The sequence below is a fragment of the Oncorhynchus keta genome, chromosome 8 (genome assembly GCF_023373465.1).
Source record: "Oncorhynchus keta strain PuntledgeMale-10-30-2019 chromosome 8, Oket_V2, whole genome shotgun sequence".
NCBI lineage: Eukaryota > Metazoa > Chordata > Actinopteri > Salmoniformes > Salmonidae > Oncorhynchus > Oncorhynchus keta.
In genome coordinates this window covers 5,667,052-5,693,333 of record NC_068428.1, presented here as the reverse complement: position 1 = coordinate 5,693,333, position 26,282 = coordinate 5,667,052, and the positions used below count along the sequence as shown (strand labels likewise).

Here is a 26,282-nt window from a genome sequence, read left to right as displayed (position 1 = left end):
GCGAGCCAGGAGTAATCATCCGGGGTTGCGGTTAGCTAGTTAGCTAGTTAGCTAGTTGTGAAGATCCAGCTGAAAATGTTCCGTTTGCGGTGGAAATCCGGGGATAAAAAAATAGTTCCGTTATGCTCTGGTTAGAGTCGCGTTGTTCGAACTGGCGAGAGCTTTCCGAGCTAAAGGTTAGCTGATGACCGCTAGCAATGGTTTGCTGACTGATAGCTGGTGGTTAGCTGGCTAGCTTCAGTTGAGGGGTTCGGATCAGAAGTAAATATAAATACTTTAGAGAAAAAAAAGCAGATCCACGCTACATTGGGTGAGGCGGGTTGCAGGATGTTGAGGTTTAGCAAAATGTTTTAAAAGATATGCGAAGAAAAATATGTTAAAAAAACGATATATACAAGGGACACGACACGACAAGACGTCTGACTGCTACGCCATCTTGGATTTGTAGTTGTTGTTATAAAAGTTATTCTAACTACAGCCCTTTAGATTTGGAGTTTGACACGTGACAGAGGAGCTTGGGGTTCATTTGGGACTGGTCAACACTGTCTGGTGTGTGAGTGTGTTTGTGTGTGTGCTTGCGTGAGAACCCGCACCCACTTCTCAGAACTTCATTGATTGGACAACAGGGAAGTAACTGTGGCCAGTAATGAGTCATGCACGGTGTGTGTATGTTAGATCTGGGGGGTTTCCCCATCCAGGTAAACAGGGGCTGAACAGAACTAGCTAGTGACTGATTACTGTCAACAACATACTATATACTGTAACTACAACAATATCTATCAATGTACCTATCCATTGGGGTAATACATATCAATGTACCTATCCATTGGGGCAATACATATCAATGTACCTATCCATTGGGGCAATACATATCAATGTACCTATCCATTGGGGCAATACATATCAATGTACATATCCATTGGGGCAATACATATCAATCAATGTACCTATCCATTGGGGTAATACATATCAATCAATGTACCTATCCATTGGGGTAATACATATCAATGTACCTATCCATTAGGGTAATACATATCAATGTACATATCCATTGGGGTAATACATATCAATGTACCTATCCATTGGGGTAATACATATCAATGTACCTATCCATTGGGGTAATACATATCCATTGGGGTAATACATATCAATGTACCTATCCATTGGGGTAATACATATCATTGTACCTATCCATTGGGGTAATACATATCAATGTACCTATCCATTGGGGTAATACATATCAATGTACCTATCCATTGGGGTAATACATATCAATGTACCTATCCATTGGGGTAATACATATCAATGTACCTATCCATTGGGGTAATACATATCCATTAGGGTAATACATATCAATGTACCTATCCATTGGGGTAATATATCAATGTACCTATCCATTGGGGTAATACATATCATTGTACCTATCCATTGGGGTAATACATATCATTGTACCTATCCATTGGGGTAATACATATCAATGTACCTATCCATTGGGGTAATACATATCAATGTACCTATCCATTGGGGTAATACATATCAATGTACCTATCCATTGGGGTAATACATATCAATGTACCTATCCATTAGGGTAATACATATCAATGTACCTATCCATTGGGGTAATACATATCAATGTACCTATCCATTGGGGTAATACATATCCATTGGGGTAATACATATCAATGTACCTATCCATTGGGGTAATACATATCCATTGGGGTAATACATATCCATTGGGGTAATACATATCAATGTACCTATCCATTGGGGTAATACATATCAATGTACCTATCCATTGGGGTAATACATATCAATGTACCTATCCATTGGGGTAATACATATCAATGTACCTATCCATTGGGGTAATACATATCAATGTACCTATCCATTGGGGTAATACATATCAATGTACCTATCCATTGGGGTAATACATATCCATTGGGGTAATACATATCCATTGGGGTAATACATATCAATGTACCTATCCATTGGGGTAATACATATCAATGTACCTATCCATTGGGGTAATACATATCAATGTACCTATCCATTGGGGTAATACATATCAATGTACCTATCCATTGGGGTAATACATATCAATGTACCTATCCATTGGGGTAATACATATCAATGTACCTATCCATTGGGGTAATACATATCAATGTACCTATCCATTGGGGTAATACATATCAATGTACCTATCCATTAGGGTAATACATATCAATGTACCTATCCATTGGGGTAATACATATCCATTGGGGTAATACATATCCATTTACCTATCCATTGGGGTAATACATATCAATGTACCTATCCATTGGGGTAATACATATCAATGTACCTATCCATTGGGGTAATACATATCCATTGGGGTAATACATATCCATTGGGGTAATACATATCAATGTACCTATCCATTGGGGTAATACATATCAATGTACCTATCCATTGGGGTAATACATATCAATGTACCTATCCATTGGGGTAATACATATCAATGTACCTATCCATTGGGGTAATACATATCAATGTACCTATCCATTGAGGTAATACATATCAATGTACCTATCCATTGGGGTAATACATATCCATTGGGGTAATACATATCCATTGGGGTAATACATATCCATTGGGGTCCCCTTTACTCCTCTTTTACCCATCCCTCTTTTCTCCCCCGCCACCTCCCCTCTCCTGTGCTCCTCTTTTACCCATCCCTCTTTTCTCCCCCGCCACCTCCCCTCTCCTGTACTCCTCTTTTACCCATCCCTCTTTTCTCCCGCTCCACCTCCCCTCTCCTGTACTCCTCTTTTACCCATCCCTCTTTTCTCCCCCGGCACCTCCCCTCTCCTTTACTCCTCTTTTACCCATCCCTCTTTTCTCCCCCAGCACCTCCCCTCTCCTTTACTCCTCTTTTACCCATCCCTCTTTTCTCCACCTCCCCTCTCCTGTACTCCTCTTTTACCCATCCCTCTTTTCTCCCCCGGCACCTCCCCTCTCCTTTACTCCTCTTTTACCCATCCCTCTTTTCTCCCCCAGCACCTCCCCTCTCCTTTACTCCTCTTTTACCCATCCCTCTTTTCTCCACCTCCCCTCCCCTTTACTCCTCTTTCACCCATCCCTCTTTCCCCCTCCCCTCCCCTTTACCCCTCCCTCTCCCCCCCTCCCCCTCCCCTCTCCTTTACTTCTCTTTTACCCATCCCTCTTTTCTCCCCCTCCCCTCTCCTTACTCCTCTTTTACCCATCCCTCTTTTCTCCCCCCTCCCCTCTCCTTTACTCCTCTTTTACCCATCCCTCTTTTCTCCCCCGGCACCTCCCCTCTCCTTTACTCCTCGTTTACCCATCCCTCTTTTCTCCCCCTCTCCTCTCCTTTACTCCTCTTTTACCCATCCCTCTTTTCTCCACCTCCCCTCCCCTTTACTCCTCTTTTACCCATCCCTCTTTTCTCCACCTCCCCTCCCCTTTACTCCTCTTTTACCCATCCCTCTTTCCCCCTCCCCTCCCCTTTACCCCTCCCTCTTTTCTCCCCCTCCCCCTCCCCTCTCCTTTACTTCTTTTTACCCATCCCTCTTTTCTCCCCCTCCCCTCCCCCCCTTACTCCTTTTTACCCATCCCTCTTCCCCCCCCCTCCCCTCCCCTCTCCTTTACTCCTCTTTTACCCATCCCTCTTCCCCCCCTCCCCTCCCCTCCCTTTACTCCTCTTTTACCCATCCCTCTTTTCTCCCCCCTCCCCTCTCCTTTACTCCTCTTTTACCCATCCCTCTTTTCTCCCCCACCTCCCCTCTCCTTTACTCCTCGTTTACCCATCCCTCTTTTCTCCCCCTCTCCTCTCCTTTACTCCTCTTTTACCCATCCCTCTTTTCTCCACCTCCCCTCCCCTTTACTCCTCTTTTACCCATCCCTCTTTTCTCCACCTCCCTCCCCTTTACTCCTCTTTTACCCATCCCTCTTTCCCCCTCCCCTCCCCTTTACCCCTCCCTCTTTTCTCCCCCTCCCCCTCCCCTCTCCTTTACTTCTCTTTTACCCATCCCTCTTTTCTCCCCCTCCCCCCCCCTCACCTTACTCCTCTTTTACCCATCCCTCTTCCCCCCCCCCCTCCCCTCTCCTTACTCCTCTTTTACCCATCCCTCTTCCCCCTCCCCTCCCCTCTCCTTTACTCCTCTTTTACCCATCCCTCTTTTCTACCCCCTCCCCTCTTTTCTCCCACTCCCCTCTTTTCTCTCCCTCCCCTCTCCTCTCCTTTACTCCTCTTTTACCCATTCCTCTTTTCTCCCGCTCCCCTCTCCTTTACTCCTCTTTTACCCATCCCTCTTTTCTCCCCCTCCCCTCCTCTCCTTTACTCCTCTTTTACCCATCCCTCTTTTCTCCCCCTCCCTCTCCTCTCCTTTACTCCTTTTACCCATCCCTCTTTTCTCCCCCTCCCCTCCTCTCCTTTACTCCTCTTTTACCCATCCCTCTTTTCTCCCCCTCCTCTCCTCTCCTTTACTCCTCTTTTACCCATCCCTCTTTTCTCCCCCTCCCCTCTTATCCATCCATATTTTCTCCCCTCCCCTCTCCTTTTATCCATCCATATTTTCTCCCATCTTCCTTTCACCCCCCTTCTCCTAGCTCCCTGTCCCAGCTCTTACATCAAGTGACCCAGATATCCCCATCTCCACTGCGACAGTGGCCTGAACCAATGAGGAGACGGGGTGGGGTCAGGGGAGCCCCTGTCTGGACTTACGGGAGACCCCCTTTCACTGATTGGCTGAAACTGACAGGAATGGCCTAGGATCTTCCCAGTTCCCAACGAAATATGATGACATGTGTGTGTGTTAGCATGTTTGTGTGTGAGGGGGGCTTACGTCTGTGTGTGTGGGTGTGGCTTGAAAATCTGTCATCCAGCAAGGGTGACTTTGAACATGGGGTGTGTATGTTAGTGTATGTGCGTGTGTGTAGGGCTGAATTCAGTCTGCTGTAGTACCTGTCTAAATTTTGCCCTGGCTTCCTTCTCCTTCATCCTCCCGTGAGCTACGAGGTAGTCAAAGACCTCCCCTGGAAGGAAGGGAGAGCGAGACAGAGAGAGAGTCCGAGAGAGGTTTGAGTTCAACTTTGACTGAATGGAGACATTCTAAAATGTAGTTTCAGACTCCCAACTTATTTTGAATGTCTGGAACCCATCAACAAAGCATCAATTGCTAGTTCGGCAGCCTCATTTGTCCTAGATTAAGGCAATACTATGTGTTACAATAAAGTACTATGGATATCAGGAGACAGACCAACCCTCCTCCTGGAGAGCTACTGGTTGTGCAGGATCTTGCTCTAGCCCTGCCCTCAAACACAGCTAATTCCACTAATAGACAACTCATCAGGACCTTGATTGCCTGAAGCAGGTGAGTTAGCACAGGGCTTGGGCAAAAGCCTGCACAGCCGGTAGCTCTCCAACAGAAGGGTGTCATACTATAATAATCATAATACTTGTATTTTAGATAAATAAATGTGCTTTTCGTGGATTATGCTCAAAGCATATTCTAAATATGATGTTGTACTGTATGACATATTACTAAGTAACTTACCTCCACTGGCATATTCTAAATATGATGTTGTACTGTATGACATATTACTAGGTAACTTACCTCCACTGGCATATTCCATCACCAGGTAGAGCGTTTTCTCAGTCTCTATCACCTCAAACAGTTTCACTGTGGAGGGAGGGAGGGAGAGAGAGAGGTAGAGGGTGAGCGCACGTGACATAACGAGATTAGCCAGGTTGCCTCAGGAAAGAATCGGTGCAGTAGCTAGCGCTGGCTGTTTGTTCCCAGGCTGGGAACACCAAAATTGTTGCAACCCCTATTATTAGCTTGTTCAACCTCTCTTTCATATCGTCTGAGACTCCGAAAGATTGGAAAGCTGTCGCGGTCATCCCCCTTTGTCTAGACCCAAAGTGTTACAGACCTGTATCTATGCTACCCTGCCTTTCTAAGGTTTTCGAAACTCAAGATAAACAGATCACCGACCATTTCGAATCCCACAGTACCTTCTCTGCTATGCAATCTGGTTTCAGAGCTGGTCATGGTCCTAAATGATATCATAACCGCCATCGATAAGAGACAATACTGTGCAGTTGTAATTCATTGACCTGGCCAAGGCTTTCGACAATGTCAATCACCGCATCCTCATCGGCAGACTCGACAGCCTTGGTTTCTCAAATGACTGCCTCGCCTGGTTCACCAACTACTTCTCAGACAGAGGTCAGTGTGTCAAATCGGAGGGCCTGTTGTCCGGACCTCTGACAGTCTCTATGAGGGTGCCATCAGAGTTCAATCCTCGGGCCGACTCTCTTCTCTGTATACATCAATGACGTCACTCTTGCTGCTGGTGATTCTCTGATCTACCTCTACGCAGACGACACCATTCTGTATACCTCTGGCCCTTCTTTGGACTCTTTTCTAACAAACCTCCAAACGAGCTTCAACGCCATACAACACTCCTTCCGTGGCCTCCAACTGCTTTTAAATGCTAGTAAAACTAAATGCATGCTCTTCAACCGATCGTTGCCCGCACCTGCCCACCCATCCAGCATTACTACTCTGGACTGTTCTTGACATAGAAAATGTGGACAACTACAAATACCTAGGTGTCTGGTTAGACTGTAAACTCTCATTCCAGACTCACATTAAGCATCTCCAACCCAAAATTAAATCTAGAATCGGCTTCCTATTTCGCAACAGAGCATCCTTCACTCATGCTGCCAAACATACCCATGTAAAACGAATATGTATTACCCCAATGGATAGGTACATTGATATGTATTACCCCAATGGATAGGTACATTGATATGTATTACCCCAATGGATAGGTACATTGATATGTATTACCCCAATGGATAGGTACATTGATATGTATTACCCCAATGGATATGTATTACCCCAATGGATATGTATTACCCCAATGGATAGGTACATTGATATGTATTACCCCAATGGATAGGTACATTGATATGTATTACCCCAATGGATAGGTACATTGATATGTATTACCCCAATGGATAGGTACATTTACATTTACATTTAAGTCATTTAGCAGACGCTCTTATCCAGAGCGTTACAAATTGGTGCATACACCTTATGACATCCAGTGGAACAGCCACTTACAATAGTGCATCTAAATCTTTTACATTAATATGTATTACCCCAATGGATAGGTACATTGATATGTATTACCCCAATGGATAGGTACATTGATATGTATTACCCCAATGGATAGGTACATTGATATGTATTACCCCAATGGATAGGTACATTGATATGTATTACCCTAAAGGATAGATACATTGATATGTATTACCCCAATGGATAGGTACATTGATATGTATTACCCCAATGGATAGGTACATTGATATGTATTACCCCAATGGATAGGTACATTGATATGTATTACCCCAATGGATAGGTACATTGATATGTATTACCCCAATGGATAGGTACATTGATATGTATTACCCCAATGGATAGGTACATTGATATGTATTACCCCAATGGATAGGTACATTGATATGTATTACCCCAATGGATAGGTACATTGATATGTATTACCCCAATGGACGGTGAAAAAATAAAACATGAAACAGACAGGCCATAGGTAGGCAGGTGGACAGGTAGACAGGCAGGCAGGCAGGTAGACAGGCCATAGGCAGGCAGGTAGACAGGTAGACAGGCAGGCAGGCAGGTAGACAGGTAGGCAGGCAGGCAGGCAGGTAGACAGGTAGACAGGCAGGCAGGCAGGTAGACAGGTAGACAGGCAGGCAGGCAGGTAGACAGGTAGACAGGCAGGCAGGTAGACAGGCCATAGGCAGGCAGGCAGGCAGGTAGACAGGTAGACAGGCAGGCAGGTAGACGGGCCATAGGCAGGCAGGCAGGCAGGTAGACAGGCAGGTAGACAGGCAGGCAGGCAGGCAGGTAGACAGGTAGACAGGCAGGCAGACAGGTAGACAGGCAGGCAGGCAGGTAGACAGGCCATAGGTAGGCAGGTGGACAGGTAGACAGGCAGGCAGGCAGGTAGACAGGCCATAGGCAGGTAGACAGGCAGGTAGACAGGCCATAGGCAGGCAGGTGGACAGGTAGACAGGCCATAGGCAGGCAGGCAGGTAGACAGGCAGGTAGACAGGCCATAGGTAGGCAGGCAGGTAGACAGGCAGGTAGGTAGGTAGACAGGTAGACAGGTAGACAGGCCATAGGTAGACAGACAGGCAGGCAGGCAGGTAGACAGGCAGGCAGGCAGGCAGGTAGACAGGCAGGCAAGCAGGTAGACAGGCAGGTAGACAGGCAGGCAGGCCATAGGTAGACAGGCAGGCAGGAAGGCAGGTAGGCAGGCAGGCAGGCAGACAGGCAGGCAGGTAGACAGGCAGGAAGGTAGACAGGCAGGAAGGTAGACAGGCAGGAAGGTAGACAGGCAGGAAGGTAGAAAGGCAGGAAGGTAGAAAGGCAGAAAGGTAGAAAGGTAGAAGGTGAAAGGTAGAAATAGAAAGGTAGAAAGGTAGGTAGGTAGGTAGGTAGGTAGGTAGGTAGGTAGGTGGTAGGTAAAGTAGGCAGGCAGTCAGGCAGTCAGGCAGGCAGGCAGGCAGGCAGGCAGGCAGGCAGGCAGGCAGGCAGGCAGGCAGGCAGGCAGGCAGGTAGATGAGCAGGTAGGCAGGCAGGCAGGCCATAGGTAGACAGACAGGCAGGCAGGTAGACAGGCAGGTAGGCAGGTAGACAGGTAGACAGGTAGACAGGCAGGCAAGCAGGTAGACAGGCAGGTAGACAGGCAGGCCATAGGTAGACAGGCAGGCAGGAAGGCAGGCAGGCCATAGGTAGACAGACAGGCAGGCAGGTAGACAGGCAGGTAGGCAGGTAGACAGGTAGACAGGTAGACAGGTAGACAGGCAGGCAGGCAGGTAGACAGGCAGGCAGACAGGCAGGCCATAGGTAGACAGGCAGGCAGGAAGGCAGGTAGGCAGGCAGGAAGGCAGGCAGGCAGGGAGGCAGGCAGGCAGACAGGCAGGAAGGTAGAAAGGCAGGAAGGTAGACAGGCAGGCAGGCAGGTAGACAGGCAGGCAGGCAGGTAGACAGGCAGGAAGGTAGACAGGCAGGTAGGTAGGTAGGTAGGTAGGTAGGTAGGTAGGTAGGTAGGTAGGTAGGTAGATGAGCAGGTAGATGAGCAGGTAGGCGGGTAGGCAGGCAGGTAGGTAGATGAGCAGGTAGGCAGGTAGGCAGGCAGGCAGGCAGGCAGGCCATAGGTAGACAGGCAGGCAGGCAGGCAGGTAGAAAGGCAAGCAGGCAGGCAGGCAGAGACAAGAAAAGACAGATGAGTAGAGACTCCACAATAGCAGCTCACAGCAACTCTGCTGCAGCCTCCAGGCCACCACCATCGGAGCAGATAACATGTGTGTGTGTTCCAGGGGGACAGGAGTGTGTAGAGTACGGGATACAGAGCATGGAAAGGGTGAGAAACACACATGGGTGATGTGTAAGTGTGTGTGTTCCAGGGGGACAGGAGTGTGTAGGGTACGGGATACAGAGCATGGAAAGGGTGAGAAACACACATGGGTGATGTGTGTGTGTGTGTTCCAGGGGGACAGGAGTGTGTAGAGTACGGGATACAGAGCATGGAAAGGGTGAGAAACACACATGGGTGATGTGTGTGTGTGTGTTCCAGGGGGACAGGTGTGTGTAGGGTACGGGATACAGAGCATGGAAAGGGTGAGAAACACACATGGGTGATGTGTGTGTGTGTGTGTTCCAGGGGGACAGGAGTGTGTAGAGTACGGGATACAGAGCATGGAAAGGGTGAGAAACACACATGGGTGATGTGTGTGTGTGTGTTCCAGGGGGACAGGAGTGTGTAGGGTACGGGATACAGAGCATGGAAAGGGTGAGAAACACACATGGGTGATGTGTGTTGTGTCCAGGGGGACAGGAGTGTGTAGAGTACGGGATACAGAGCATGGAAAGGGTGAGAAACACACATGGGTGATGTGTGTGTGTGTGTGTGTTCCAGGGGACAGGAGTGTGTAGAGTACGGGATACAGAGCATGGAAAGGGTGAGAAACACACATGGGTGATGTGTGTGTGTGTTCCAGGGGACAGGAGTGTGTAGAGTACGGGATACAGAGCATGGAAAGGGTGAGAAACACACATGGGTGATGTGTGTGTGTGTGTTTCCAGGGGGACAGGAGTGTGTAGAGTACGGGATACAGAGCATGGAAAGGGTGAGAAACACACATGGGTGATGTGTGTGTGTGTGTTCCAGGGGGACAGGAGTGTGTAGAGTACGGGATACAGAGCATGGAAAGGGTGAGAAACACACATGGGTGATGTGTGTGTGTGTGTTCCAGGGGGACAGGAGTGTGTAGAGTACGGGATACAGAGCATGGAAAGGGTGAGAAACACACATGGGTGATGTGTGTGTGTGTGTTCCAGGGGGACAGGAGTGTGTAGGGTACGGGATACAGAGCATGGAAAGGGTGAGAAACACACATGGGTGATGTGTGTGTGTGTGTGTGTGTTCCAGGGGGACAGGAGTGTGTAGGGTACGGGATACAGAGCATGGAAAGGGTGAGAAACACACATGGGTGATGCGCGTGTTCCAGGGGGCAGGAGAGAAACACACAACACACAAGGGTGCGCGTGTGCCTCCAAACACTCTCATAGCCATTTCTCATAGGCCTTGAATGCATTGTGCCAATTGCTTCAGTGATGTGCCATGACTGGACACGAAGCGCTAGGCAGAGGGAATGTGAAATCAAAGCCTACACAGTTAGATGGAAAAATCACCAGCCATCAGGCTAAGTCCCTCCCTATCTAACTGAATTGGAGCAGAGTTGAGCACAACTCTCTTTCTAAATCACTATCTGGTTCACTTTGTCTGTGGGTGCCCTCCAGAATACACACATTCTGAAGAACTAGGACAATATGTAATCATATTGATGTCTGGTACATTAAAAACGTGTGGATGTTGAATTGCACAGAATGCACCCTGCTTGTCTGTCGGTTAGGGCTGCACAATTAATTCAAATTCACATCCTAATATCGACATGTGCAATATCCATATCGCATGCAATATTTTGAATAACTATTTTTATTTTATTTAACTAGGAAAGTCAGTTAAGAACAAATTCTTATTAACAACGGGTTAACTGCCTTGTTCAGGGGCAGAACAAGAGATTTTTACCTTGTCAGCTCGGGATTCGATCCAGCAACCTTTTGGTAACTGGCCCAACCACGAGGCTACCTGCCGCCCCAACGATGCTGCGTTCCACTTTGCTTCTTAATATAAATCATTCTATTACTATGATTCCAACAGTTCACCCAAGCGGTTTGATTTATATCAAGTCAAATTGCAATATTTGGTCCCCAAAAAAATAAATGATTACATTTTTTGCCCATATCGTGCAGCCCTACTGCCTGTCTGTCATTCAGACCTTCTCAACTCATCACCAAGTCCTTGATCGGGCAAATCAGGAGTGTTTTTTACATTTAATTTAACCAGGCAAGTCAGTTTAGAACAAATTCTTATTTATGACGGCCTAAGAACAGGGGTTTAACTGCCTTTTTCATAGGCAGAATGACAGATTTGTACCTTGTCAGCTCGGGGAATCAATCGAGCAACCTTTCGGTTACTAGCCCAACGCTCTAAACACTAGGCTACATATATGCCAGTGTTAGAGATGAGAGAGAACAAAACTGTGCACTCCCTGGGTGTCCCCACCAACAAGGAAACCCTGCTATGAAAGGAAGAAAACTGAACATATGGCCCAAAAGTCACATTGTTACTCTTAGCAACATTTGGCATAATCTGAACATTTATGTATCTGGCTGCTTATTAAAAATGTTTGTTTGGGCTACTTTCCATCCTGCCGAAGAAATTGTCTCGGAGAGAAAACCTGCAGATTTTTCGAGCATGTTGGTGCCAGGAGCAATGGCTGCATACTGTTCTGAAATGAGACTATGGCCAACTAATCCCACAGTCACTGTCTGTATCAATTAGTCTTGCATCTCTCCCTCTGTTTTGTCATTTCCTTCAGTCTCTCTCCCTCTATATTACCTCTTCACTGTCTGTATCCCTCAGTCTCTCTCCCTCTATTTATATTACCTCTTCACTGTCTGTATCCCTCAGTCTCTCTCCCTCTATATTACCTCTTCACTGTCTGCATCCCTCAGTCTCTCTTCCTCTATTTATATTACCTCTTCACTGTCTGCATCCCTCAGTCTCTCTCCCTCTATTTATATTACCTCTTCACTGTCTGTATCCCTCAGTCTCTCTCCCTCTATATTACCTCTTCACTGTCTGTATCCCTCAGTCTCTCTCCCTCTATTTATATTACCTCTTCACTGTCTGTATCCCTCAGTCTCTCTCCCTCTATATTACCTCTTCACTGTCTGTATCCCTCAGTCTCTCTCCCTCTATATTACCTCTTCACTGTCTGTATCCCTCAGTCTCTCTTCCTCTATTTATATTACCTCTTCACTGTCTGCATCCCTCAGTCTCTCTCCCTCTATTTATATTACCTCTTCACTGTCTGTATCCCTCAGTCTCTCTCCCTCTATATTACCTCTTCACTGTCTGCATCCCTCAGTCTCTCTCCCTCTATTTATATTACCTCTTCACTGTCTGTATCCCTCAGTCTCTCTTCCTCTATTTATATTACCTCTTCACTGTCTGCATCCCTCAGTCTCTCTCCCTCTATTTATATTACCTCTTCACTGTCTGTATCCCTCAGTCTCTCTCCCTCTATATTACCTCTTCACTGTCTGTATCCCTCAGTCTCTCTTCCTCTATTTATATTACCTCTTCACTGTCTGTATCCCTCAGTCTCTCTCCCTCTATATTACCTCTTCACTGTCTGTATCCCTCAGTCTCTCTCCCTCTATATTACCTCTTCACTGTCTGCATCCCTCAGTCTCTCTTCCTCTATTTATATTACCTCTTCACTGTCTGTATCCCTCAGTCTCTCTCCCTCTATATTACCTCTTCACTGTCTGTATCCCTCAGTCTCTCTCCCTCTATATTACCTCTTCACTGTCTGCATCCCTCAGTCTCTCTTCCTCTATTTATATTACCTCTTCACTGTCTGCATCCCTCAGTCTCTCTCCCTCTATTTATATTATTTAGCACAATTAGTTTGCATTATATAGATCAATGTTTGTTTCTGTGATCTAATCAAGATTATGTCCCGCCCCTTTTCAATGTAACAAACCAGATCAGTTGAGAGCCATATTTCCACATTTGTTGATGTTCTTTGCTAATTAGCAAGTTATTTGCCCAGTTATAGATAAGTATAGGTCAGCAATGGGGAGTTACTGCTTCCTACAAGAGTACAAAACGTGTAGGTTTATAGGAGTTACTGCTTCCTACAAGAGTACAAAACGTGTAGGTTTATAGGAGTTACTGCTTCCTACAAGAGTACAAAACGTGTAGGTTTATAGGAGATACTGCTTCCTACAAGAGTACAAAACGTGTAGGTTTATAGGAGTTACTGCTTCCTACAAGAGTACAAAACGTGTAGGTTTATAGGAGTTACTGCTTCCTACAAGAGTACAAAACGTGTAGGTTTATAGGAGTTACTGCTTCCTACAAGAGTACAAAACGTGTAGGTTTATAGGAGTTACTGCTTCCTACAAGAGTACAAAACGTGTAGGCTTATAGGAGTTACTGCTTCCTACAAGAGTACAAAACGTGTAGGCTTATACCCTGACTACACCGCTTTGTGCGTTACAAAATAAATGTAGAAATCTATATTATTCAATTATTGCACCCACACCTCTTTATAGGAGATACGCACGCGCAAAACGAGCGTCTGCGTTGCTTCCTACAAGAGTACTAAAATAGAAGTCAGTTCTATTTCTGATGCTGATACAAACTGCCTCTTCCAGTCCTGCCTCTCCCATCTCCTTGTTGTTTTCTAGAAGCAGGTACCCACATGCCATCTCCTCATTGGTTATACACACATGGGTGACAAAGACAAACAAGGTCTGTGGCGAGTAATGCACCTAATGTGTGAAAGTTGCCAATCACAATGTAAAGTCCAGAAAAGAAAAATCCTGGAAGGAGGAGAGATGACTAGAAACGATTTGGTTGACTGTTTTACGTGTAGATTAATTGTCGGAGTAGAGGACCTTGTGCATTTCAGGTAAAATAACTCAATGTTTATATCCCAGGACAAATTAGCTAGCAACAGTAAGCTAGTTAAATAGCTAGTTAAACTCCTGCTCCAGTCTCAACTGTTCTGCCTGCAGCTATGGAACCCTGACCTGTTCACCGGACGTGCTACCTGTCACAGAACAGCTGTTTTCAACTCACTAGAGACGGCAGGAGCGGTAGAGATTAGAGCACCCACACCTCGACGCGCCAACGATTAATCGGAATGGCCGATTAATTAGGGCCGATTTCAAGTTTTCATAACAATCGGAAATCAGTATTTTTGGGCGCCGATTTGACGATTTTTAAATATTTTTTATATACCTTTATTTAACTAGGCAAGTCAGTTAAGAACACATTCTTATTTTCAATGACAGCCTAGGAACTGCCTCGTTCAGGGGCAGAACGACAGATGTTCACCTTGTGAGCTCGGGGGATCTAATCGTGCAGCCTTACAGTTAATTAGTCCAACGCAATAACGACCTGCCTCTCTCTCGTTGCACTCCACAAGGAGACTGCCTGTTACGCGAATGCAGTAAGCCAAGGTAACTTGCTAGCTAGCATTAAACTTATCTTATAAAAAACAATCAATCATAATCACTAGGTAACTACACATGGTTGATGATATTACTAGATATTATCTAGCGTGTCCTGCGTTGTCTATAATCCGACTGAGCATACAAGTATCTAAGTATCTGACTGAGCGGTGGTAGGCAGAAGCAGGCGTGTAAACATTCATTTAAACAGCACTTTTGTGCATTTTGCCAGCAGCTCTTCGTTGTGCGTCAAGCATTGCGCTGTTTATGACTTCAAGCCTATCAATTCCCGAGTTTAGGCTGGTGTAACCGAAGTGAAATAGCTAGCTAGTTAGCGAGCGCTAATAGCGTTTCAAACGTCATTCGCTCTGAGCCTTCTAGTAGTTGTTCCCCCTGCTCTGCATGGGTAAAGCTGCTTTGATGGTGGCTGTTGTCGTTGTTGTGTTCCTGGTTCAAGCCCAGGGAGGAGCGAGGAGAGGGTCGGAAGCAATACTGTTACACTGGCAAAACTAAAGTACCTATAAGAACATCCAATAGTCAAAGGTTAATGAAATATAAATGGTATCGAGGGAAATAGTCCTATAATTCCTATAATAACTACAATCTAAAACTTCTTACCTTGGGAATATTGAAGACTCATGTTAAAAGGAACCACCAACTTTCAAAAGTTCTCATGTTCTGAGCAAAGAACTGAAACATTAGCTTTTTTACATAGCACATAATGCACTTTTACTTTCTTCTCCAACACTTTGTTTTTGCATTATTTAAACCAAATTAAACATTATTTACTTGAGGCGAAATTGATTGATGTATTATATTCAGTTAAAATAAGTGTTCATTCAGTATTGTTGTAATTGTCATTTTTACAAATTAATAAATACAAAAATTGTCCGATTAATCGGTATCGGCTTTTTTTGGTCCTCCAATATTCGGTATGGGTATTGGCGTTGAAAAATCATAATCTAGTAGAGATACTCTCAATGATCGGCTATGAAAAGCTAACTGACATTTACTCCTGAGGTGCTGACTTGTTGCGCACTAATCACAACTACTGTGATTTATTATTTTTATTTTTATTATTTCACGATGGAGCACGCGTGTAGCCGGTTTGGGTTCCGTGTTAGCCTACATTTCAATCTGTCAGGTCAAATATGCAAATAAGCCAATAGGCAGAGGGGTAGCTTACATTGTCTAAATCTCTGTATGGTAATAATTCATGTTATTTTGTAAAGTAAACACAGTAAAAGGCAGTTTAAAGACACCTATTTGGCCCATGGCGTTACAAACCAAGCAAAAAATTACAAATTAAAATGTCAAGTCTTCATAATGTAAAAAGCATTTTTTAAAGTGTCATGCAATGTAAGGCTGCATTGACCCCCACATATAGGCTACTGTAGGCTATATTGCATACATCTGAATGCTATTTCCACGTGAAAATGTTACGGAATTTGTTCCATCGGTTTTGTTGGTAGGCCTACATTATGCTCAAATTGCCACAATAGCCTATTGGCTATTGGCTATAAACTGTAAGGGTACAGCCTCAGTGGTCACTGTAAACGAGCACCGGAAGTTGCAAATAATTCTCACAACATTCAAGTTTCCGCTCACAAGACCTAAAATTTGCTCAGCGGCAAAAACATTTGAGGGAACATTGCCCACCTCGTCTCTCACTTTTCCCGAACACCTGTCATATTTTAACTCAATATGCTTTATTGGCATCGCAATTTGAAATTCACTGAGGACATATCTTTCCGTCCCTCCCGTTCATCCCTATTAACTAACAGTTTCTTTCTCCATATCATCCTCCTTCCCTCCCTGACCTACCTGGCTTGGTGGGAGGGAGAAAGTGGGAGAGCGGAAGTTGAGTGAGAGAAACACAAACAAAATGGCTACCCACAGGCATAACCAAACGATCTCCAACCACATGCCAGCGGATTCAGACCACCAAAGGGGAGCCTGCTGGGCAAGGCAAGGCAGGCGAGCACAAATCGGCTTTGTAGATGACATTTCCCATTTTGTTTTGTTTGGCATATGAAACTTACTGAAAATATGAGATCCTTGCACACTCCTCTTTCATGAGCAATTTTAAGAAGACAAAAACATTCAAACAGATGCATTTATTATAAACTTGATTTAAATAAATAATCAACACATCCTGCCTGGTCTTCAATCTGGACCATCAACTTATTCTGGTCTGTTAGTGCCGGGCTAGAGCATAAGCTTGAGGGAGTTGCCCAGGAGGGAGTAGGCCTCCTATTGATATGAACAGAGAAAGAAACATCATTGCCATGACAACTGGTCTCATGGCCTCTTTCTTTTTGGGCTCTTTCCAGGTTTTCCTGAGAGGGCTGGTGTGTATGAGCGTGGGCACACTCACACAACACGAACATGGAAGACACAAAACACAGCAACACAGACACACACACAATTAGGCTAAAGATTAGTAGGAAGTGGAGTAGGAAGTGGAGTGCCATTTTTCAGTTCATTAGATTGAATGAGAGAGATTGGGAGGTACACTATGTTGACACCTGCTCATCGAACATCTCATTCCAAAAACATGGTGATTCCTATGGAGTTTGTCCCCCTTTTGCTGCTATAACAGCCTCCACTCGTCTGGGAAGGTTTTCCACTATATGTTGAAACATTGCTGTGGGGACTTGCTTCCATTCAGCCACAAGAGCATTAGTGAGGTCGGGCACTGATGTTGCGTGATTAGGCCTGGCTCGCAGTTGGCGTTCCAAATCATCCCAAAGGTGTTCAATGGGGTTGAGGTCAGGGCTCTGTGCCCGGCCAGTCAAGTTCTTCCACACCGATCTCGACAAACCATTTCTGTATGGACCTTGCTTTGTACATGGGAGCATTGTCATGCTGAAACTGGAAAGGGCCTTCCCCAAACTGTTGCCACAAAGTTGGAAGCACAGAATCATCTAGAATGTAATTGTACTGTATGCTGTAGCGTTAAGATTTCCCTTCACTGGAACTAAAGGGCACGAACCATGAAAAACTGCCCCAGACCATTTTTCCTCCTCCACCAAACTTTACAGTTGGCACTATGCATTCGGGCAGGTAGCGTTCTCCTGGCATCCGCCAAACCCAGATTAGTCCGTCGGACTGTTGAAGTATGATTCATCAGAGGAGGCGTTTCTACTGCTCAAGAGTCCAATGGTGGCGAGGATTTAGACCACTCCAGCCAACGCTTGGCATTGCGCACGGTGATCTCAGGCTTGTGTGCGGCTGTTCGGCTATGGAAACCCATTTCATGAAGCTCCCGGCGAGCATTTCTTCTGCTGACGTTGCTTCCAGAGGGACTTTGAAACTCACTGGGGAGCCAGGTCCAGCAAATCAGGCTTAATTACAGACAGAAATAAGCTTTTTGTGCATATGGAACATTTCTGGGATCTTTTATTTAAACTCATGAAACATGGGACCAGCACTTTACATGTTGTGTTTATATTTTTGTTCATTATAGATGACATCACCAAAATGACAGCGGGAGAGAGGCATGTCCCCTCTACTAATCCCCTCTACCACACGGAACCCCAATAATCTACTGACGGAACGCAAGAGGTGGCTAACAACAGACCTCCATCCTATGCTAGCTTGCTACCGATGTCCTGGCTAGCTGTCTAAATCGCCGTGACCCCCAAACCAACCACTCCACTCACTGGACTCTTTTGATCACTCGACTAAGGATGCCTCTCCTTAATGTCAATATGTCTTGTCCATTGCTGTTCTGGTTAGTGTTTATTGGCTTATTTTACTGTAGAGCCTCTAGTCCTGCTCACTATACCTTATCCAATTTATTAGTTCCACCACCCACACATGCAATGACATCTCCTGGTTTCAATGATATTTCTAGAGACAATATCTCTCTTTTCATCACTCAATACCTAGGTTTACCTCCACTGTATTCACATCCTACCATACCTTTGTCTGTACATTATACCTTGATGCTATTTTATCGCCCCCAGAAACTTCCTTTTACTCTCTGTTCCAGACGACCAATTCTTATTGCTTTTAGCCGTACCCTTATTCTTCTCCTCCTATGTTCCTCTGGCGATGTAGAGGTGAATCCAGGCCCTGCAGTGCCTAGCTCCACTCTTATTCCCCAGGTGCTCTCTTTTGATGAGTTCTGTAACCGTAATAGCCTTGGTTTCATGCATGTTAACATTAGAAGCCTCCTCCCTAAGTTTGTTTAATTCACTGCTTTAGCACACTCTGCCAACCCGGATGTTCTAGCTGTGTCTGAATCCTGGTTTAGGAAGACCACCAAAAATTCTGAAATTTTAATTCCAAATTACAACATTTTCAGACAAGATAGAACTGCCAAAGGGGGCGGTGTTGCAATCTACTGCAAATATAGCCTGCAGAGTTCTGTCCTACTATCCAGGTCTGTACCCAAACAATTTGAACTTCTACTTTTAAAAATCCACCTCTCTAAAAACAAGTCTCTCACCGTTGCCGCCTGCTATAGACCACCCTCTGCCCCCAGCTGTGATCTGGACACCATATGTGAACTGATTGCCCCCCATCTATCTTCAGAGCTCGTGCTGCTAGGCGACCTAAACTGGAACATGCTTAACACCCCAGCCATCCTACAATCTAAACTTGATGCCCTCAATCTCACTCAAATTATCAATGAACCTACCAGGTACCCCCCCAAAGCCTTAAACACGGGCACCCTCATAGATATCATCCTAACCAACTTCCCTCTAAATACACCTCTGCTGTCTTCAACCAAGATCTCAGCGATCACTGCCTCATTGCCTGCATCCGTAATGGGTCAGCGGTCAAACGACCTCCACTCATCCCTGAAACACTTCAGCGAGCAGGCCTTTCTAATCGACCTGGCCGGGGTATCCTGGAAGGATATTGATCTCATCCCGTCAGTAGAGGATGCCTGGATATTTTTTTTAAATGCCTTCCTAACCATCTTAAATAAACATGCCCCATCCAAGAAATGTAGAACCAGGAACAGATATAGCCCTTGGTTCTCCCCAGACCTGACTGCCCTTAACCAACACAAAAACATCCTATGGCGTTCTGCATTAGCATCGAACAGCCCCCGTGATATGCAGCTGTTCAGGGAAGCTAGAAACCGTTATACACAGGCAGTTAGAAAAGCCAAGGCTAGCTTTTTCAAGCAGAAATTTGCTTCCTGCAACACTAACTCAAAAAAGTTCTGGGACACTGTAAAGTCCATGGAGAATAAGAACACCTCCTCCCAGCTGCTCACTGCACTGAAGATAGGAAACACTGTCACCACTGATAAATCCACCATAATTGAGAATTTCAATAAGCATTTTTCTACGGCTGGCCATGCTTTCCACCTGGCTACTCCTACCCCAGTCAACAGCACTGCACCCCCAACAGCAACTCGCCCAAGCCTTGCCCATTTCTCCTTCTCCCAAATCCATTCAGCTGATGTTCTGAAAGAGCTGAAAAATCTGGACCCCTACAAATCAGCCGGGCTAGACAATCTGGACCCTTTCTTTCTAAAATTATCTGCCGAAATTGTTGCCACCCCTATTACTAGCCTGTTCAACCTCTCTTTCGTGTCGTCTGAGATTCCCAAAGATTGGAAAGCAGCTGCGGTCACCCCCCTCTTCAAAGGGGGGGACACTCTTGACCCAAACTGCTACAGACCTATATCTATCCTACCATGCCTTTCTAAGGTCTTCGAAAACCAAGTCAACAAACAGATTACCAACCATTTCGAATCTCACCATACCTTCTCTGCTATGCAATCTGGTTTCAGGGCTGGTCATGGGTGCACCTCAGCCACGCTCAAGGTCCTAAACGATATCTTAACCGCCATCGATAAGAAACATTACTGTGCAGCCGTATTCATTGATCTGGCCAAGGCTTTCGACTCGGTCAACCACCACATCCTCATCGGCAGACTCGACAGCCTTGGTTTCTCAAATGATTGCCTCGCCTGGTTCACCAACTACTTCTCTGATAGAGTTCAGTGTGTCAAATCGGAGGGTCTGCTGTCCGGACCTCTGGCAGTCTCTATGGGGGTGCCACAGGGTTCAATTCTTGGCCCGACTCTCTTCTCTGTATACATCAATGAGGTCGCTCTTGCTGCTGGTGAGTCCCTGATCCACCTCTACGCAGATGACACCATTCTGTATACTTCCGGCCGTTCTTTGGACACTTAACAACCCTCCAGGCAAGCTTCAATGCCATACAACTCTCCTTCCGTGGCCTCCAATTGCTCTTAAATACAAGTAAAACTAAATGCATGCTCTTCAACCGATCGCTACCTGCACCTACCCGCCTGTCCAACATCACTACTCTGGACGGCTCTGATACGGCTCTGATACGTGGACAACTACAAATACTTAGGTGTCTGGTTAGACTGTAAACTCTCCTTCCAGACCCATATCAAACATCTCCAATCCAAAGTTAAATCTAGAATTGACTTCCTATTTCGCAACAAAGCATCCTTCACTCATGCTGCCAAACATACCCTTGTAAAACTGACCATCCTACCAATCCTCGACTTTGGCGATGTCATTTACAAAATAGCCTCCAATACCCTACTCAACAAATTGGATGCAGTCTATCACAGTGCAATCTGTTTTGTCACCAAAGCCCCATATACTACCCACCATTGCGACCTGTACGCTCTCGTTGGCTGGCCCTCGCTTCATACTCGTCGCCAAACCCACTGGCTCCATGTCATCTACAAGACCCTGCTAGGTAAAGTCCCCCCTTATCTCAGCTCACCATAGCATATCCCATCTGTAGCACACGCTCCAGCAGGTATATCTCTCTAGTCACCACCAAAACCAATTCTTTCTTTGGCCGCCTCTCCTTCCAGTTCTCTGCTGCCAATGACTGGAACGAACTACAAAAATCTCTGAAACTGGAAACACTTATCTCCCTCACTAGCTTTAAGCACCAACTGTCAGAGCATCTTACAGATTACTGCACCTGTACATAGCCCACCTATAATTTAGCCCAAACAACTACCTCTTTCCCAACTGTATTTAATTTATTTATTTATTTAGCTCCTTTGCACCCCATTATTTTTATTTCTACTTTGCACATTCTTCCATTGCAAAACTACCATTCCAGTGTTTTACTTGCTATACTGTATTTACTTTGCCACCATGGCCTTTTTGCCTTTACCTCCCTTCTCACCTAATTTGCTCACATTGTATATAGACTTGTTTATACTGTATTATTGACTGTATGTTTGTTTTACTCCATGTGTAACTCTGTGTCGTTGTACCTGTCGAACTGCTTTGCTTTATCTTGGCCAGGTCGCAATTGTAAATGAGAACTTGTTCTCAACTTGCCTACCTGGTTAAATAAAGGTGAAATAAATAAAAAATGTGGGGACCTGTTAGATAATCGCCAGGGCTTAATGACACACACAGAGTGACACAGGAAAAATGTCACTGTGTGTGTGTGTGTGTGTGTGTGTGTGCGCGTGTGTGTGTGTGAGAAAGAATGTGAACAATCCAGCAAAATAAGGGTGGAATCCTACCCAGGGATTAGAATAACGTTTGGGAATGTCACAACGTCACCACTCTGGAGAGGAATTCCCAAACATGGGACAAGGGAGGAGGGGGAAGGGCAGATGAATGCACGCAGCTAGCATTTTGACTGGGAATGAGCCCATTCATTCAAGAAATGAAATAAATTCCTAATTGAAAGTGAATAGACCTTGTTATTAAAATACGCTAGGAAAGTGTAAACAAACTCGTACCAGCTCATGAATTTTCAGAGGCATGAAACCTCCATATGTTCTTGTGTTGTTTTTTACGCATGTGCATTCACAACAAATGAAAGGCTTTAAATTGTTATAAAAATTAAAAACCATAATAAAAATCTGCTTTTTTTTTACCATTTACCAAAGTCGTAGTTTTTTCCTCACTCTACGTTTTTCATTCACATTTTCACTCTGGACGCTTTATCTGGACATGGTTCTACAGAATCTCCACCAGCGAAGCTAAGTAGTAACATTAACATGATGACTTCTAATTGCAGTCGCTGTACTCCTAATATACAGGAGAACGATGGCCTTACGGCGAGGATAGCCGTGCTGCAAGCCCAGCTTCAGATGCAATTGTTAAGGAAAGGTAATTTAAGTGTAGGAAAGGATAAAACAGCATCTGTGCCACCAGTAAGTACAGATAGTAACGTTAGTATAAATCCCCTCGCACGGACCCCGCGGCCGGACAACATTCTCATGGCTTCCGCAAGGAAATGCTGCTCATTCAGCCAACAGGAACTTTCAACCAGTTCTACCCATTAAGCGAGTCCGAGTCAGAGGTCGAGCCTTCTCTGGTCTCTGCTCCACCCGTTACGGGGTCTGAGCCACCGAAGCCTCCCACCATTTAGCTCTGACAAAATGAAAACCCTAATCAATGGCGTCTCCATTACCCGCATTATTAGACTTCAAACGAATCATCCAGCGAGGGAGCAGGGCTGTAAAAGACTCATCTGAAGACGGTGCTGGCTATGGTTTAAACTGACGAGTGTAGGGAGTATTGTTATCTACGTCGGCACCAACGATGTCAGGATGAAACAGTCAGAGGTCACCAAGCACAACATAGCGTATAAACTAGCTTGAAAGATATCGGCATCGAGTAATTGTCTCTGGCCACCTCCCAGTTAGGGGGAGTTGAGCAGAGGCTTATAACTCAATCGCTGGTAGAAAACTGTTTTCTGACCATCCCAAAATATATCATTTGTAGATCATTGGCACTCTTTCTGGGACTCATCCGTAAACAGGACCAAGCCTGGCCTGTTGAGGAGTGACGGACTCCATCCTAGCTGGAGGGGTGTTCTCATTTTTATCTATGAACAAAGACGAGGGCTCTAACTCCACAATGAAATAGGGTGCAGGCCAGGCAGCAGGCTGTTAGCCAGCCTGCCAGCTTAGTGGAGTCTGCCACTAGCACAGTCAGTGTAGTCAGCTCAGCTATCCCCATTGAGACTGTGTCTGTGCCTCGATCTATGTTGGGCAAAACTAAACATGGCGGTGTTCGCCATAGCAATCTCACTAGCATAAAGACCTCCTCCATTCCTGTCATTATTGAAAGATATCATGATACCTCACATGTCAAAATAGGGCTACTTAATGTTAGATCCCTCACTTCCAAGGTAGTTATAGTCAATGAACTAATCACTGATCATAATCTTGATGTGATTGGCCTGACTGAAACATGGCTTAAACCTGATGAATTTGTTGTGTTAAATGAGGGCTCTCCTTCTGGTTACACTAGTGACCATATCCCAGCGCAGTTTTGCTAACATTGACAAAAGCAAATTTCAATAAATATATATTTTTAAATTGCTGCATTTTCGTCTTTTGAGCTTCTCGTCATGAAATCTATACAGCCTACTCAATCACTTTTTATAGCTACTGTTTACATGCCTCCTGGGTCGTATATATTGTTCCTCACTGAGTTCATATCGGACCTTGTAGTGATAGCAGATAATATTCAACTTTTTGGAGACTTTAATATTCACATGGGAAAGTACACAGACCCACTCCAAAAGGCTTTCGGAGCCATCATCGACTCAGTGGGTTTTGTCCAACATGTCTCTGGACCTACTCACGGTCACAGTCACACTCTGGACCTAGTTTTGTCCCATTTAATAAATATTGTGGATATGACTGTTTTTCCTCATAATCCTGGGCTATCGGACCACCATATTATTTTTGCAATCGCAACAAATAATCTGCTCAGACCCCAACCAAGGATCATCAAAAGCTGTGCTATAAATTCTCAGACAACCCAACGATTCCTAGATGCCCTTCCAGACCCCCAACCTACCTACCCAAGGACGTCCGAGTACAAAAATGTGTTAACCAACTAACTGAGGAACAAATATGTACCTTGTGTAATACTGTAGATGCAGTCACACCCCTAAAAACTAAAAACATTTCTCATAAGAAACTAGCTCCCTGGTACACAGAAAATACACGAGCTCTGAAGCAAGCTTCCAGAAAATTGGAACGGAAATGGCGCCACACCAAACTGGAAGTCTTCCGACTAGCTTGGAAAGACAGTACCGTGCAGTATCGAAGAAGCCCTCACTGCTGCTTGATCCTATTTTCCCAACCTAATTGAGGAGAATAAGAACAATCCATCATTTATTTTTGATTCTGTCGCAAAGCTAACTAAAAAGCAGCATTCCCCAAGAAAGAATGGCTTTCACTTCAGCAGTGATGAATTCATGAACTTCTTCCACGAAAAGATCATTAGAAAGAAAATGATGGACTCCTCTTTGAATCTGCATATTTCTCCAAAACTCAGTTGTCCCGAGTCTGCAAACCCTGTGCAGGTCCATGTCAAGGACCTAGGATCAAGGGAGACAAGTTTTTAATCCTATATCTCTTGACACATTCATGAAAATAATCATGGCCTCTAAACCTTCAAGCTGCATACTGGACCATATTCCAACTATACTACTGAAAGAGCTGCTTACTGTGCTTGGCCCTCCTATGTTGAACATAATAAACGGCTCTCTATCCACCAGATGTGTACCAAACTCACTAAAAGTGGCAGTAATAAAGCCTCTCTTGAAAAAGTCAAACCTTGACCCAGAAAATGTTTTTAAAAATGAAATCAGCCTGTATAGAATTTCACATTACTCTCAAATGTCTTTGAAAAAGCTGTTGCGCAGTAACTCACTGCCTTCCAGAAGACAAATCATGTATATGAAACTCTTCAGTCTTGTTTTAGACCCCAGACTGCACTTGTGAAGGTGGTAAATGACCTTTTAATGGCGTCAGACCAAGGCTCTGCATATGTCCTTGTGCTCCTAGACCTTAGTGCTGCTTTTGACACCATCGAGCACCACATCATTTGGAAAGACTGGAAATGCTAATTGGTCTACACGGCCAAGTTTTGGCCTGGTTTAGATCTTATCTGTCAGAAAGATATCAGTTAGTCTTTCTGAATGGTTTGTCCTCTGACAAATCAATTGTAAGTTTCATGGTTCCTCAAAGTTCTGTTTTAGGACCACTATTGTTTTCACTATATATTTTACCTCTTCGTGATGTACTTCGCAAACATAATGATAACTTTCACTGTTATGCTGACGAAACACAGCTGTACATTTCGATGAAACATGGTGAAGCCCCAAAATTACCCACCCTGGAAGCCTGTGTTTCAGAAATAAGAAAGTGTATCCCCTATGAACAAGGCTCTCTTATAAAATAGATTTTAAACTCAATGTGACTCCCTGTTTAAATAAAGGTTAAAAGAAATGTTTAAAGTGGATGGCAGACAAAACAGAGATGCTAGTTCTGGGTCCCAAAAAACAAAGATATTCTGTTGTATCTGACAATTAATCTTGATGGTTGTACAGTCCTCTCAAATAAAACTGTGAAGGACCTCGGCATTCCTCTGGACCCTGATCTCTCTTTTGATGAACATATCAAGACTTTTTCAAGGACAGCTTTTTTTCCATCTTCGTAACATTGCAAAAATCAGGAACTTTCTGTACAAAAATGATGCAGAAAATGTAATCCATGCTTTTGTTACTTCTAGGTTAGACTGGTGCAATGCTCTACTTTCCGGCTACCCGGATAAAGCACTAAATAAACTTCAGTTAGTGCTAAAT

At 44.8% G+C, this 26,282-nt stretch overlaps 1 protein-coding gene and 1 long non-coding RNA gene across 4 annotated transcripts in view; both read right to left on the bottom strand.

Moving 5' to 3' along the window:
• Window positions 1-26,282, bottom strand: part of LOC118386742 (MAP/microtubule affinity-regulating kinase 3-like) — a 142,510-nt gene that overhangs the window by 51,086 nt on the left and 65,142 nt on the right. For both annotated transcript variants that reach the window (XM_052523415.1, XM_052523416.1), the window contains exons 5-6: window positions 5,613-5,678; window positions 4,961-5,031 (exon numbers count right to left, since the gene is read on the bottom strand). In XM_052523415.1, coding sequence (XP_052379375.1) covers window positions 4,961-5,031; window positions 5,613-5,678 — 137 coding nt within the window. The remainder of the gene's footprint in view (window positions 1-4,960; window positions 5,032-5,612; window positions 5,679-26,282) is intronic.
• LOC127931326 (uncharacterized) lies at window positions 11,384-13,310 on the bottom strand. 2 transcript variants are annotated; one of them, XR_008140693.1, is made up of 4 exons: window positions 13,026-13,310; window positions 12,890-12,937; window positions 12,474-12,753; window positions 11,384-12,289 (listed from the first exon to the last, which is right to left on the bottom strand). It is a non-coding gene; the product is annotated as an uncharacterized LOC127931326 (long non-coding RNA). The 2 variants fall into 2 exon arrangements; XR_008140692.1 differs by lacking the exon at window positions 11,384-12,289 and having other exon boundaries at window positions 12,298-12,753.